This window comes from Abramis brama (genome assembly GCF_963993115.1).
Source record: "Abramis brama genome assembly, chromosome: 1".
Taxonomy (NCBI): domain Eukaryota; kingdom Metazoa; phylum Chordata; class Actinopteri; order Cypriniformes; family Leuciscidae; genus Abramis; species Abramis brama.
In genome coordinates, this window is record NC_139963.1 from 8,724,726 (window position 1) to 8,741,962 (window position 17,237).

The 17,237-nt window shown below is 38.5% G+C and overlaps 1 protein-coding gene across 2 annotated transcripts in view; it reads right to left on the minus strand.

The window, feature by feature from the left end:
* LOC311083602 (uncharacterized protein) overlaps positions 1-15,848 on the minus strand; it is a 45,899-nt gene extending 30,051 nt beyond the window's left edge. For both annotated transcript variants that reach the window (XM_084115267.1, XM_084115266.1), the window contains exons 1-3: positions 15,764-15,848; positions 13,188-14,269; positions 4,194-4,283 (exon numbers count right to left, since the gene is read on the minus strand). In XM_084115267.1, coding sequence (XP_083971393.1) covers positions 4,194-4,283; positions 13,188-14,164 — 1,067 coding nt within the window. In that variant the 5' untranslated portion in view covers positions 14,165-14,269; positions 15,764-15,848. The remainder of the gene's footprint in view (positions 1-4,193; positions 4,284-13,187; positions 14,270-15,763) is intronic.
* Between the last annotated feature and the right edge of the window lie 1,389 nt (positions 15,849-17,237).

Below are 17,237 nucleotides of genomic sequence, written 5' to 3' on the forward strand. Positions count from 1 at the left end.
AGAGGTTGATCTACCTCAAAGTTTGCCTTGATTGTTCTACGTTTACACTTTTACATTGCACACATTTTGTAACATTTTAAGTTCAAGAGTTTCTTTAACGCTTCCTTTTTCTAACTTAATATAAGACATAAAGAAGATATTTTTGTTTAGATTTTATTTTTGACTGCTAAAACTAATATAATTTGTTGTTTGCCTTAATAATGTGGATTAATAAAATAAAAAACAGTGATTTAAATTCAAACTTTTCTATTTGTCTTTAAAAAAAAAGTTTATATAAAATGTCAATAATTATCGATTCCGAACGTTATGAAACATTATATCATGATAATTTTTTTAGCTATATCGCACAGCCCTAAAAGAGACAACAAATTACCATTGCAACCAGTAGGTGGCTGCCATTTCCACTCCCAAATATACATTTCTTAATCGTTTTGCTTATTATTATTTGAATTATTATTTCGACATTATGAATAAAAATGCTGCCCTCAAATTGTTAATCTGGAGCCTTGCAAACTTAAAATAAAACTGCACATTGTAATTTCTGTAATTTAAGTCTATTTATTACCAAGGCATTTGTCAGTAATAAAGTCAAAATTTGGGAAAATGTGAATAACTGCGCTGCCGGTTGATTTAAGGTATGCCCTAAATTTTCTGCTTGTGTGCCCAAAAATCACCTTATGCGCCTTTTTAAAAATCAAGGAAATTTCTCTGGCATTCCTTTCTTTTTGCTGTATCGAAAATGTACCGAACCGTAATACCACACTGTTAACCCTTGCTGTAAAATTCTGACAATATTATACCATTTTCCATTAAAACAGTAATATACCGTAGAAAATAAAAGTAGCCTACAGGAATATACTGTGAATTAACAGTGCTCAAAGTCGACACTCAGAGGCTGTTTTCCCAATCACACCCTATACCCTCATTCACTATTCCCTACATTAGTTCACTAATATAGTCCTGTTGAATGAAAAGAAGTGAGTGAATTGAGACACTGATGAACACCTGATAAGCAGAATCACTGAAGGACAGAGAAACAAGAACAGAAAAAAGAGAAACACAAAAACTACAACTGACTTCCAGCCACACTGAGTGTGAAACCAGTTTACAAACCAGTTTACGATTATTTCTTTCATACATGTACAAAAGTTCTTGTTGAGAATTAACAGAGATTTAGTTATTAATAAAGTTTGTTGTCACCATGATGGAGATCAGTATTTGCTTTAGTTGGTCTCTTGTCCCTGGACTTCTTACCATTCATCTCTCTCTGGCTGCTGTAACAGTGAGTTTATAAAACACATTTGTTATGGCAAGAAAAAGTCAAGAGAAAGATGATTTTTATTTTTTTGCGATGATGTCACAATCATCCTGGACATGCCTGATTTTCAGATTTTTCCTGTATATAATCATTGAAATTATAGTTATCTCATATTTAGCATGTATCTGTGAATCTACAAAATGAAATCAATATTTCTGTAATCAAGTCTTCTGAAGAATATTGTAATCATATAGTGCATTCAATTTTATTTTACTCCTGCTTGGCTCAGACACACACAGACATCAACAATCAGCATATGAATCTCAACAATGGTGAAAAGTTTCATGTCGCAATGCATGCTGGGTTCCAGGATAATATAAAACTCCCAGCATGCACTGCTGCATGAATAATAATAATAATAAAAAAGAAATATTGCCACCATTGTTGAGATTCATGTGCTAAATTGTGATATCTCGGTGTTTCTAAAACACAGTGTAGCTCTGTTTCTCTGGTTATGCATCATGTGTTTAAAAAAAAAGAGTCATTGTATCTTATTGCTGCGTTTTCACAGTGGTGGTAATGTAACACTTTCGATTGAGGATTAAACTCTGAATAAGTGAGAATGAATTCTTTAGTGAATGAACAGGCAATATGATGATTTTGTCATCATAATCATTATAACCGCAATCATTCATAAACTGTGTGTGTGCACAAGTGTGACTTGCACAAAAACACAGCTCAAGCAGCAAAGGAAAAAACTAATGTTTTAGCATCAGCATCCCAACTAAAGCAAGCACTGATCTCTATAATGGTAACTACAAACCAAACATTTTCAATTAAACATCTCAATAACAACTTCTGTATGACTGAATGAAATAAAGTCATACTGGTTAATAATAAGTGTAATAATGTGTAATGGCTGGAAGTCAGTCGTAGTAATTGTGTTTCTCTATTTTCTGTTCTTGTGTTTCTCTTTTCTTCAGTGATTCTGCTTACAGTCACTTACATATTCCCTTAATTATCTCACTGCATCGTTACTTTTTACTCGTAGTGTGGATTTCCCTGAGGGGTTGAAAGGGTTAACTGTGTAAGATAAAAAAGACACACCCACAAAATGTATTTTAACAGTAATAAACTGTAAGTTATAAAACAGGTTTATACTGGCAACACTGTTGCCAGTAGTTTACTGTAAAATCTTGTTTTTTGGGTCACCATTGTGCAGAAGAGTAGAGCCTGTGCTTCAGTCCAGGAGAAGATCTACAAACATTGATGATTTGCTGCATGTTGCTTTATTTAACAGGCGGTGACTGTGTAGTTGCTGATCCAGTGGAAATCTCTTTATGTGCAATAGTTTTTTAGTGGTCTCAAATGAAAGAAGTTCACAGTAATACTTTGCTCACATTATTAATGCATTATAAATTTAAGTTAATACATTTAAATGACAGTTGGTCAATTTAAGGCAGTCGGTTTCTGCAAGTGTAATTAGTTAACTATAAATTTAGTGCATTTTTACAGAAACAAACTAGATTACAGTAAAGAACTGTACAATTAACAGTATTTTACTGGCAACAGTGTTGCCAGTATTTTACTGTAAAAAAACCCGGTAAGGTCTAACAGTGCACTGTATCGTAAGTAACAAACCGAACCGTGAATTTTGTGAACCGTTACACCCCTAATGAGTAGGGTTTGCTTTAACAGACAAGCACTGATATTTTTAACCCATCAGTGTTTCCCAATCATTAACTAGATTGTGGCGGCCCACCATAGTCTAATCTGTCCCACCACAGTTTCATAATAAACCGAAAATATAACTAAACTTCTCACATAAATGTTCCCCTTTAAAGTTCAGGTACAATTAACCAAATTTTTTCTTTGTGAAATTTGCACACTGAACATGGGTTGGAGCTCTTAAAATCAGGCATTTGGGGGAAGATAATGACTTCCATATTTAAAGTAGGGAGACATCAAGTTTTTATTAAAGAGAAATGCTATAATTCTTGGCAGAAACTTTAAACCACAAACCATTTTTTGTTTTAAATAACAGAAGCACTGACATGGAAAAAAAGCAGTGTTCATCTGAAATGATTACATGTAATTAATTTACACGTAAATGATGACTGATGGTAGGTGATTTATTATAAGAGACTGCAAACTCAGTTTGTTTCTGCATTTCCTAGTTGCACATTAATGTCCCCTTTGCCCCAAGTGAAGCATTTGAAAAGTCAGAGAAGATTTTGTCTAAATAACCTGCCACCTTTCCTTTAGAAATAGAAAATCACAGATTTTATACCGATCACAGATTTCCTTGATCAGCTGATATGAATCCTATTTTTTTTTTAAAGTTCTTTCATATTTGCTCTCACTGTCTGGTTTGAGCAGTCTTGTATTTTTTGTATCATCAACATATGATTGGCAAATTTAGAGACAATCAGTCGATTCATAGGAAGTTATTATTGGCTGATTTATGGCAGATCGATCAGTGTTTCATTACAAAACTTACATTTACATATAAATATTGATAATACTGGAATGAGCAAAGATTTTGTGGCACGTCCAGGAATTTGTCATGACAACCAGATTGGAAATCACTGATTTTATTTATTCCTAACCAGAATTTTCTTGTTTCAGTTTTTATCAAAATTGAAAAAAAAAAAAGTGATGTTCATTTCAGTACATCACTAATTTTAAGGATAATTGTCAATATAACACTGATGCAACACATGTAACAAAACTCATTCCTGTGTAAATGGAGGTCTAACAGAGAAATGGCAGAGAGAAACATAAGAAAACACTATTTAACAATTCCTTTCTTTACATCTTGACTTCCACTTGTTACTTGTTATACTTGTTAAAGAACTTTAGCCATATGAAATGTAAAATTTTCTGAACCTTTGTGCATTTTGTGTTCATGTTCACCCTACATGATGATACTCACACAGGGTCAAAGGTCACTGCTCCATCACTGAATTTTGTGGCCTTCATGGTCAGACAGTTGGATACTGGAGAAGCTGCTCTCTTTCTTTTCCTGTTGTTGATAATAAGAAATAAACAGAAATATTTCAAATAGTTTCCATGCAGATTATTTGTCTGCTCCGTTAAATTAACCCCGTCAATACTTCTGTAATTTATAGAGCAGTATTTGTATTAGTTTTAGAGAGAAAACATGTTTTATTAATAGTAGGGTACAACAGGGTTAAAGGCCACCGGGGTAAAAGCTGCATTTGATTTTATTATCCTTTAAACCACTAGATTTAAACTAGATCTAAAACTTTATAAACATCCACGTTTCACATGGACATTTGGCTGATTCTTGATGTTATCACGGACATAAGCGCAAAGTTGATTCTGTGCAAAATTAATCTAATATTTCATGGTTTTAAAATGTTATTGATTTAATTTGCCGTTGAGAATCGGTACAGTTATTGAATATATTTTGAGATAAAGGTCTTGTAAACGATTTTCGCTTTTGTTCAAGGTAATTTAAGCAACAGTTTTTCTGAATATTATGTGAAGTTTGGTAATTGGCCCTAATGTTGAGGCTACAGGCACAAAAAAAAAAAAAAAAACAATTCAATAATTAACAGCTGGCTGACTTTTCCATTTGTTCCCCCATATTTATAAGGAAACCATCATATTAATCATTTCATATAATAAATTATCAAAAAAATTGTTACTACTGTAAAATATTTTTTATGGGATCTCAAAGCTTGCAGAATCTTTAGGTTTTTTTTAATTGAATAGTGTTTTTTTTAAATGATTAGGCAATATTTTAATGATAAAATTGCATTTAATTTATTTCTCAAAATAAACAGAAAATAGTACAAACTTTGCTGAAGTCCTGGTCTGTGGTAAAAGGCCCCTTTTACATTTATAAGATTTTTAATCAAAAGAAACCACTTTAATGATTTATTTTACCAAAATGCGTTGACCCATCAATGTTCAATAAAAACATACACTGTCAGGCCAAAAAAAGGCAAAATAAATGATGGAAGCTGTTTTATGGAAGACATCATGTATAGTACCAGTGCCTAAGATAACAACCCCCTCAGAGTTCTCACACTATAGAACAATTGCTTTAACAGCGCAGTTGATGAAGGTCTTTGAGAGATTAGTATTAAACCATATTAAGCAGGTAATGAATGCTGCTGAGGATAAACTACAGTTTGCCTATAAAACTGGTGTTGGGGTAAATGATGTAATTATTTATCTCTTACACTAATCACTAAGTCATTTAGACTTAGAGACTCTGGATAACATCGTCAGAATTACGTTCTTTGATTTCTCGAGTGCATTTAATACTATACAGCCTTCACTACTTACATGTAATATGGAGATGAATGATGGAGAACATCAGAGTATTGTCAATTGGTTAACTGACTATCTCCTAAACAGACCACAGTATGTGAGAATGCATGACTGTGTATCTCAAGTAGTGAAGTGCAGTACTGAGTCCCTCAAGGAAAGGTTTTAGCTCCTTTTTTGTTTACTTTTTATACATCAGACTTTCAGTGCAACTCTGAAACCTGTCACCTCCAGAAATGTTCTGATGACTCAGCAATTGTTCTCTGTATAACAGACCGTGATGAGGGTGAGTATTAGGAGGCTATTTGAGAGTTTTGTGGATTGGTGTGAGATAAACGGTTTTAGGCTAAATGCTAGTAAATCGAGGGAAATTGTGGTTGATTTTAGTAGGCTACATAATATCCTTAGCAAGTTGTACCAGTAAACATACGAGGGATGGAAATTGAGACTGTAACATCATATAAGTACCTGGGTGTAAACTTGAATAACAAGCAAACTTTGATTGTTCTGATAATACAATACAAGTCTAAGAAGGGTCAAAGTCGTATTCATCTGTTAAGACATAACGTATATAATATAATCTTAATGCCTTGCGGAACTGATACTGGAAAATAATGGTTATTGTTGTGAATGTTTTTTATTTATTATTATTACTGTGTGGTATGTGCTGCTGTGACATGTTTTTCTTCACAAAAAGTATCTTAATTTAAGCTACTATAACTTTGTTTTATTTTTACTTTAATTGTTGCTTGCTTTCACTTCAGCAATAAAATCCTATGTGTCTTCTATTAAAAGAGGCCAGTGGTCCAAAGCGTTCTTGAGGTTTTAAATCACTAAATGGAGTTTGAATGTCACCTAGTGGCCATATTGGCTACTGCGCCTCAAACTCCCAGAGCATATTGATTGCTTGGGACAAACTTGAAAGACAACTTGGTTGGATTTACCGCTTTTTCAGTTTTAGAGTGCCCAGGCACAGGTTTTATATTTAATAGAAAAGAAAAATCAATTTAAAGCAGCACATTAAGTTCAGCAACCATTTAAGTTTGGATTTGTGATTTTCCAGTCTGTGTTCAAGAATAGGGGTGCCAGGTGAGAGGCAAATGAGACTAACTACTTATCTGGAGTCCAAGACTACACGCTAAAAAATCTTGGGTTATTTTTTCTACCGAAATCCTGGGTTGAGCCTTTTGGGTAATTTTTTGGGTTATTTTTTCAATATTTGGGTAGTTTTTGTGTTACCCAGCTCCTGGGTCAGACATAACAACCCAGTGTTTGGGTAGTTTTCTTGTGTTACCCAGATCTTGGGTCAGACATAACAACCCAGTGTTTGGGTAGTTTTCTTGTGTTACCCAGATCTTGGGTCAGACATAACAACCCAGGGATTGAGTTATTTATCGCAGGTTTTTTGCGACCTCTTCAAGAGAAAGCAGTGCAGCTCCGTCAAAATGGTGCATGTCTTCGGTAAAATACAGGTTTGTGTACATTTTATTTTATCTATAAATTTGATATTGTGCTGTATATCATTTAATTTTATGCAAAGCAACATACAGGGGCGCGATGTGAGTCAACTACACTAGTGTTGCGTGACTCACGACAGTCTTTTCGTGTGATGGAAGCGCCTAATGCCTTGCAAAAACTATATGATTTTATTCAAAATAGTTCTCAGAACTGTACACTGTTTGTTTATGGCCAGGTTATGGAGCCAGTCGCAGCATACTTCGGCTACGAGTGAAATGCAGGGAAGCGGTCTGAAGTTAGAAGTTCCCCCGCTGAACACGACACAAGTGCCGGCACGAGATCCAGCGCCGTTACGGTGGAAACCGGACAACAGAGACTGGTCGATTACACTTGAATTACTTATAAATGTTCCATTTTTACTGATAATATTTGTTAAACAAGCTTAAATGTTGGCAATATGAATTAAAAATTATTTAAAATATACTATATACTGTAAAATACGCAAGCCAGTGTTTGTATCGAGTATTTTTTTTTTTAAATTTAGAGGATTTAAGTTCATCAGTAGACATTAATTCATGTATGAAGTAAAAAAAAAAGAAAAAGTAAAATGAATATTAAAAATGAATCAACTATGCTGGGTTAAATAAACAACCCAATTGTTTTTAACCCAGTGTTTTTTAGACTGTAGGCCTATCATCTATTGCAGGCGAAGCCAACGTCAGTCCTGATGAGTGTTGCTCCAACCCTGATAAAAACTCACATGTCTGTAGCTTTCTAGTAACCTTAATGCAGAGTTTCCACTGCACGATTTTCAAAGTAGTCGGGTCACTGTTATTTTCACCCTGCACGACTATCCGGGGTAACATTCAGTTGCTGCTGTGTGCACATTTCACAATGGAACGCGACGACACTCGGTTACTAAGGTAACCTCGGTTCTCTCTAGAGAGGGAACGAGTGTTACGTAAGTTTATCTTACGCTACGGGAAAACTCCTTTTCTCGAGAATTAAATTATCCTTAATGTAATTCCAAAATGTAAAACGCATTTGCTGCAGTAGGCAGACCTAGGCGAGACGGCTTGCGCGCCTATTGGCTGCTCTGTAGCAACTGCTGCAACCTATCAGCGCAACTTGGCATGACTCCAGCGCCAATGGGAAGCCTTCCCGCACTACGTCATGACCCACCAAAGTGGGTGTGGCCACAAGCCTATAAATACCCACCACACCGCTGATGTTGCATTATGATTTCAGTCGAGTGAAGCGAAACCATAATGCAGCACAAGCACAGCAGCGTACGCAACACTCGTTCCCTCTCTAGAGAGAACCGAGGTTATGTTAGTAACCGAGTGTCGTTCTCTTACGAGAGTACTCTCGTGTTGCATAAGTTTAGCTTACGCTACGGGAACCCCATGTAAAACGCTGTGCGTGCCAAGGGACAATCCAGGCCCTTGGAAGCATAGGCTGACGCGAAAGCATCCACTATCCATCTGGACAGGGTCTGTTTCGAGATGGCCAACCCTTTGACGCGGCCACCGAACGAAACAAAAAGCTGCTCTGTTTGCCTAAAGGCGGCAGAGCGTTGCACATAAATCCTTAAAGCCCTCACTGGGCAAAGGAGGTTAATCCCAGTCTCACTATCGGACGTAGGGAGTGCCGAAAGGGAAATAACTTGTGCTCTGAACGGAGTCGCAAGCACCTTCGGGACGTAACCATGCCTTGGTTTGAGGATAACTTTAGAGTCATTAGGCCCAAATTCCAGGCACGTAGCGCTCACTGAGAGCGCGTGTAGGTCTCCCACTCACTTTACTGAGGCTAGCGCCAACAGAAAAGCGGTTTTGAAGAATAGGTATTTTAGTTCCACCGCATGTAATGGTTCGAATGGTTTACCCTTCATGGCCTCAAGGACCGTGGAAAGGTCCCACGCTGGAACCGAGGGTGGTCGAGGAGGGTTCAGCCTCCTAGCACCCCTGAGGAAACGGATTATGAGGTCGTTCTTTCCCAGTGACTGGCCGTTTGCGGGCTTCGCGAAAGCCGCTATAGCCACCACATACACTTTGAGCGTGGATGGGGTTCTACCGCTGTCCAACAGCTCTTTCAGGAAAGAAAGCACCACCGCTACCTCACCAAAGTCATGAGCTGAACACCATTCAGCGAACACTGACCATTTGGACGCATAGAGCCGTCTAGTAGACAGGGCTCTAGCCTGTGTGATTGTGTTCAGCACTCCCTCTGGGAGGTGAAATGGTGAAGGTTGATCGCCCACATATGTAGGGCCCACAGCTTGGGGTACTGGTGCCAAACTGCACCCTGGGCCTGGGACAACAGGTCCTTCCTCAGCGGAATTGGCCATGGAGCTGTGTTCCCCAGTTCCATTAGTTCTAGCGGGGCTATCAGGAGTATAGAGCATTTGGTCTCCCTGACTCGCTTGATTACCTGTGGTAACAAGGCGACCAGGGGAAATGCATAGAGAAGGCGCCTGGGCCAGTTTTGGGCCAGCGCGTCCCTTTCTTTTGAAAAGAATATTGGGCAGTGAGCGTTGGTCTGTGACGCGAACAGGTCTACCTCTGCTCTGCCGAAAATGTCCCAGATATTTTGCACCGTCATAGGATGCAGAGACCACTCTCCTGGGGAGAGCTTGGCCCTGGATAGCATATCTGGGCCCACGTTCAGGACGTTCTCCGCTCTCAGCGAGCGCAGGTTGTATTGGCCCCATATGAGGCGGCGTCTTGCTATTGCAAGAAGGCTCCGGGACTTGAGGCCGCCCTGGCGATTTATATAGGACACCACTGAGGTGTTGTCTGTTCTCACCAGAACGTGGTGGTTCTTTAACACAGGGAGAAAAAACTGAAGGGTATTTTCGACCGCTTTCATCTCTAGACAGTTTATGTGTAGACGCTTTTCTGCATCTGTCCACAGGCCCATGGAAGGTCTCCCTTCGTACAGGGTGCCCCAACCCGTGTTGGAGGCGTCTGTCGAGACTCAAGACTACTTTGATTTATGAGGCGGCGCCTATGTTCACACCGGTCTGGTACCAGCCGGTTCTCATCCACGGTTTCAGAGCTGCAACGCATTTCTGATTCGCCGTGAGACGAAGCGAAACTTGCCTTCCAGGCTTTTGCTGGTACGCGCCGTTTCAGCCACAGCTGAAAAGGGCGCATGTGTAACAGACCCAGCCGCAGCACCGTTGAGGCTGAGGCCAAGAGACCCATCATCCTCTGAAACATTCTGAGGGGAAGATTCTTCCTTACAGTGAATGTTGCTGCGTTGGATTGCCTCCGCGCGTTCTCACGTCAGGCGCATCCTCATAAGACTGGAGTCCAGCTCTATCCCCAGAAAGTATATTCTCTGGCTGGGAGATAGAATGATCTTGGTCCAGTTGACTCTGAGACCCAGCTGATCCAGATGGGCCAGCAGTAATGTCCTGTGTAATACCAGTTCTTCCTCCGACTGGGCAGTCGTCCAGATAATTTAGGACTCTCACGCCCCGTCGTCTGAGGGGTGCTAGCACCGCGTCCATGCACTTCGTAAATGTACGAGGTGCTAAAGACAGGCCGAAGGGAAGGACGGTGTACTGATAAGCCCGGCCCTCGAAGGCAAATCTCAAGAATGGCCTCTGGCGGGCTGCTATTTGGATCTGAAAATAAGCGTCTTTCAGGTCCACTGATTTTAACCAGTCCCCCGGTCGAATTCGAACGATTTGTCTGGTTGTGATCATTTTGAACGAGCGTATCATCAGAGCTTTGTTCAAACGTCTGAGATCTAATATAGGACGGAGTCCGCCGTCTTTCTTTGGTACTAAGAAGTAACGGCTGTAAAACCCTGACTCGCTCTCGGCTAAGGGGACGTGTTCCACCGCCTCAGTAAATTTGTTTTTCTCAGTAAATTTGTTATCTCGGTGCGAAGTAGGTATGCTACTTCTAGGTTCACCAATGTTTCGACCCGTGCTGTGAAGCGCGGCGGTCTGTGAGCGAATTGCAGCGAATAGCCCTGTTTCACTGTCTTTAGTACCCACTCTGAAACCCCCGGTATCATAATTCCCATGCTTTTGCGTGAATTGACAGGGGTAGCCTTGAAAATGGTAGCCTTGAAAAAAAAAGAAGCTTGCAATCCAAATTGTCTGTGCGCTGATTTGCAGTGAAAATGAGAAAAAGAAAAACAGATTATGTAGGAGGAAATGGTTGGGGAGATGCGGGGAGCAAGGACTGTGTGTTCTGCAAAGAGAGTTGGGGGTAAATAAATTATTTTGTAATGTGCTGTAATGTGCAAATGTTGTAATGTGCAAATGTTTGTGTTTTGTTTGATATAATTGTAAAGCTTGTGATATAATTGTAAAGCTTGAGATATAATTGTAAAGCTTATGTGTTCTGATATCCTGGTCTATAACTTCTCCCCGAACTTCCCGCTGCCCTGTATCTTGATCTCTCATTGGCTGTAGAACATCACTGATGTAATTTTCAGTCAGAACACATTTCACACAGGAAGATTTTCCAGATATTTAGCATGCCAAATATCTCACGACTCAACGATTTTCTTTTAGATCATTTCTTTGATAATGTAAAATTGCATGTTTGTCTCTCACGTGAACGAGCACTGATTTGCCTCTGGGCATTTGTCTGTGATTTCGCAAAATTTCGCGATTGAAAATCGGGGCTAAAATCGTGCAGTGTGAACTCGGGTTTAAGAACATTAGTGTGTCGACCAGAGTTGAAAAATATTTTTTACAGATCTTAATATTTCTTCATTTTTTCATTACAAAGTGATTTACTAACATTTCAGAGAAAGTTACGTCTGTGATTGTCTCAGCAGGTTAAGTAATTTCAAATTCAAGTTTCACTACATATAGTTCAGCACACAGTTCAGCACACAGCAAAAACTCCAGTGTTAAATTAACACTCCTGTATATGAGTCCACACTCAAGAGTGTAAAGTGTTAAAATATGAGTGTTAAATTAACACTCAAGAGTGTTAAAGTTAATGAGCTAATTAAGTGATTAGTTTAGTGATGATTGAGCATTATTGAAGACACCTGATGTTAACAAGCAGAATCACTGAAGGAGAAAAATCACAAATTGCAGTCACCATTATGGTGATCAGTGTTTGCTTTAGTTGGGCTCTTGATCCTTAGATGTTTACTTTAATTTTGCTTGTCTGCTGTTATTGATTTATAACAGTCAGATGAACAAAGAGACAATGTGATCTGATGGTGTTGGTTATGTTGTGACATAATCATGTTGTGATCCAAAAAATGAAGCTTATTGAGATTTGAGAGTTTGGTTTAACTTGTTAATTACAGCAGCTCTGTGAATCTACAGCATATGATTTTCAGTATTTTTCATATAATCCAAAATAGTTAATAAACATTGTTCTAATCAAAAGACTTTCAAATGAATTTATTTAGAAACACAGACATCAATAATCAGCCTGTGAATCTCAACAATGGTGACAATAATAAAGCATGTTGCAGTGGCTGCCACCAATCACAACTCATTAATGGCTCCCATCATGCATTGCGGTATGAATATAGTATGATCTGAATTGTCTATGTAATTTACTTTTCCTAATTGAATATTCTGCTCCTCACCATTGTTGAGATGCATAGACTGAATCTTGACGTCTGTGTGTGCCTAAAAGAAAGTTGTTTTTTTTTTTAAACAACTTAAGAAATCCTTTGTATTATATCTAAAATTTTGGATATTTATGCAGAATCACAGTTATTCTGTGATCAACAAAATAAATCTACGTCAGAAATAAGGATCTTAGTGAGTTCAGTGATCAAGTTCAAATGATGATTTTCATAATATAACCAACACCATCAGAGCACTTTTTACTTTGTTCTTCTGGCAGTTATAACTCAGATACAACAGCCAAACAAAATCTAAAGTAAACATATTAGGCAAATAAACATATAAAAGCAAACACACATCGCCATAATGGTGGCTTACAATTTGAGATTTTCTCCTTCAGCGATTCTGCAAGTTAACATTAGGTGTCTTCAATAATGATCAATCATCACTCAATTAATCACTTAATTATCTGATTAACTTTAACACTCTTGAGTGTTAATTTAACACTCATATTTTAACACTTTACACTCTTGAATGTGGACTCATATACACTCCCAGGAGTGTTAATTTAACACTGGAGTTTTTGCTGTGCAGCTTCATGATACTCACACAAGGTCAGAGGTCACAGCAGGTCCATTACTGAACATAGGGGGATCCATCATGGAGTGATTACTCTTCATGGACACACAGCTGAATCCTGAAGATGGTCCATTACTGAACATAGGGGGAACCATCATGGAGTGGTTACTCTTCATGGACACACAGCTGGATACTGGAGATGGTCCATTACTGAACATAGGGGGATCCATCATGGAGTGGTTACTCTTCATGGACACACAGCTGAATCCTGAAGATGGTCCATTACTGAACATAGGGGGATCCATCATGGAGTGGTTACTCTTCATGGACACACAGCTGAATCCTGAAGATGGTCCATTACTGAACATAGGGGGAACCATCATGGAGTGGTTACTCTTCATGGACACACAGCTGGATACTGGAGATGGTCCATTACTGAACATAGGGGGATCCATCATGGAGTGGTTACTCTTCATGGACACACAGCTGAATCCTGAAGATGGTCCATTACTGAACATAGGGGGATCCATCATGGAGTGGTTACTCTTCATGGACACACAGCTGGATACTGGAGATGGTCCATTACTGAACATAGGGGGAACCATCATGGAGTGGTTACTCTTCATGGACACACAGCTGGATACTGGATATGGTCCATTACTGAACATAGGGGGATCCATCATGGAGTGATTACTCTTCATAGACACACAGCTGGATACTGGATATGGTCCATCACTGAACATAGGGGGAACCATCATGGAGTGGTTACTCTTCATGGACACACAGCTGGATACTGGATATGGTCCATTACTGAACATAGGGGGATCCATCATGGAGTGATTACTCTTCATGGACACACAGCTGGATACTGGATATGGTCCATTACTGAACATAGGGGGATCCATTATGGAGTGGTTACTCTTCATGGACACACAGCTGGATACGGGAGTTTCTGCTCTCTGAATGTCAACAGACACTTCCTCCTCTCTCTCCTCACACACACTCATTTTACAGGCAGTTTCTCCTCCTCCTCCTCTCTCTCCTCACACACACTCATTTTACAAGGACAGTTCTCCTCCTCCTCCTCCTAGATGAGAGACTTGATTTCAGACCTGTTTTTTGGATACAGATAACATACATAACTGAATTTGACACACTGAAGTAAATTAAAAATTTAAATTTTCTGTAAATTCACAGTTGAAATCAAAGTACAGCAGACTGTCTGTATTTCTGTACTTCATCCCAATAGAGTGAAACACCACCAGAATAAATCACAGTTGTCTCTAATGCATAGAGTCAATTTCACAGTGTGATTGGGCTTTTTTCAACACAAGCTTCAGTCGTCTGACCTCTTGTCCGTATCATTGCCTTTCCCAGTTATAGTGTCAGTTAACAAAAACAGTTAAACTTATAATGAAACATCAGGCATGTGTTTTGTTTTATTCAGTTGTGCTACTTCTAGATGTTTTTGATTTGTAAAAAAAAAAGTGTCTTGTGTGTGTGAATAACACGTTTCATCAGCTGATTACCACATACTTATTCCTTACTCCAAAAAAGTGTTCAGTTTTCAATGTATTTATCTCCTAAACTGCTATTGAATATTGTGTGATCTTTAAAATAACAGTAGGTCATTTTGTATTAAAATCATTTGTTACTGGATAATTAAGTTAAATCACAGGGGAGTTACAGGAATTTTAAAATCCTCAAAAGAAGTAAATATACAAGACTGTCCCAGACTCCCAGGTCTGATAAATGCCAAAGCTCAGCGCCACATTAACACACACTAAATCCACACACTCTAATATATCCCATTGGAGCAGTATTTGAGGCTAAGCGTATCCCTTCATGCTCAGGAATTTGAGTTGAAAAATTGAGAGATGTCAAGAAAAACTTATTTTCCTTTAGAAAGACTAAATTAATTGGATATTATATAATTTGGTTGTAAAATTTAAAGTGTTGCATAATTAATTGGTACTGAGATGAGTATGTATTTTGCTAAATAACCTAATTTATCATGACCTAATTAGAACCACTTCAATTAACCATGTATCTTCAGTCACACAGGAACTGCTGAACAGACATTTATAAGATGATATTAGTAAGTAAATACATCTAAATATATAAAAAGTTACTTGTATTTTATGTGTTTCTCATCGGGTATGTAATAAAAAGTTCCCCAAACTTCACACATCAAGTGCAAAGACCGTGGGTCTTGGGACAGGCCCTCATTTATACTTTCTTCATATTTTCATATTTTCAGTGGTCTAAACATTATCTATTTTTGTCTCAAAGCATTAATGTACATTCTATGTTTACGTGTTTATCCCCCAAATAGTTATTATAAGGATTAACAATTCACATAAAAAGTCAAATCAGGATCGATGTAAATAAGACTAAAAATAATATTACAAAATAACATATTAAATGATCCTGTTAAAAATCGATGATTATTATCAAACATCGTTCACTGTTACAGTTTCCGTGAAGTGAGTTTCGATTGTATATCGATCAAAGTGTGACATGTGACCTTGTTTGAGTTTAAGTTCGACATGTTTAGAGTAAATGCTCCGTATTAATACAGCTTAAAAATGTTTTAACGAACTTACAGTAACCCATGAAGAAATTTGTGTTTCTGAATCTTCTGAAATGGCGTCTACAGTAGCTGACGACTGCTGTGCTTTCGCTTTCATTATATGAGTCACGTGAGTTCCGCTAAAAACAAGCTCCGCCCCAAACTGAACTGAACGTGGTGACGTGCTACACGATCTACTGCAGAGCCAGTTGAAAAAACAAACAAAACAAAACAAAAAATTCCACATAATTGACCCTTCGCTAAGCCACGCCCGAAAACCGCCACAGGCCAATCGTGGCTTAGCAACCGTAACTAGGCGCGGGAGGTCTGGCAAGCTTTCGAGCGAGGGAAACATGCCGAAGCGTTGTGCGTATGGATTGTGCAAATCTGATACCCGGTATCCTAAAATTTTGGACGGGGTGGTGGATTTTGTTCCCTTCCCGAAACCTAAAACCCAAGGGGAGAAATGCCAGGCGTCATCTTCATTTATATAGCGCTTTTAACAATGTAGATTGTTCCAAAGCAGCTTTACATTGATAATAGGAAATTAAAAGTAAAGTGTTTTGGCTTTATAGCAGCTCTAGAATAAAGTTATTGTCCAGCTCGTGGATCAAGCAGTGTGATTAAAGGCAAGACGGAGGCTCACTGACATAACGACTCTCCCGTTAGTTCTAGAAAAAGTAAAAGGTAGTTAGTAAAAGGAGGGAACATCACGGGGCTTGCCGGAGATCTTCAAGGAAAAGGTTGGTATGCAAACTTAATCAGTTCATAACAGTAGTCACTAATGTGACCCACGACGTGTGAGCAGTAACGGTAGCCTGGCGCGCTAAAAATATAAGCGGGAGAATGTTATCATTGCAAAGTGGTCAGGCTAATGTCTTGTGTTTATTCCACAATACATATGGATAAGCTGTTTGTTTTATAAATATTAGAATATTTTCAAATTTCACTTACCCTGCTGGGCATGCACAAAGCTGTTCCTCAAATTTGTGTGTTTCCCATTTGAATGGTCAGCGTATGCGGCGGTTGCTGCTTGCGCTGGGACCTAACGTTATGCTTTAACTTCAATTTTGATGAAATTATTCTCTAATCGTTTGCATATTATGTCGTGGATATAGCCCTCGAATGCATACTGCAGTATTGCACTCTCATATTTTCACCTGTTTGCCAAAAATGACTAATTATGTCCTTAGGAATGTCTGAAACCAGTGCATACATACTGTAATAGACGTGCCAGGCGCAAAAGCTTGACAGGCGTAGCAACAGTAACTAAGGAGGGCGGGGCTTAGCGAAGGGTCAATTACCGTTAAAAAATGTCAATGATTATATCACTATTAAACCTGGCACATAAATTCATGTGAATTTGGTAAAAGCTTATTTAAAGCTTGTTAATATTATGCTAGAGCTTATAGTTGTCCAATGATTTCAGTCACAGGAGTTTATGGTCCTGAGGAAATCTCTCTCTTTCTGTTTAATGATTGCTCTGCTGTTTTTCCTTTTGGGCCTTA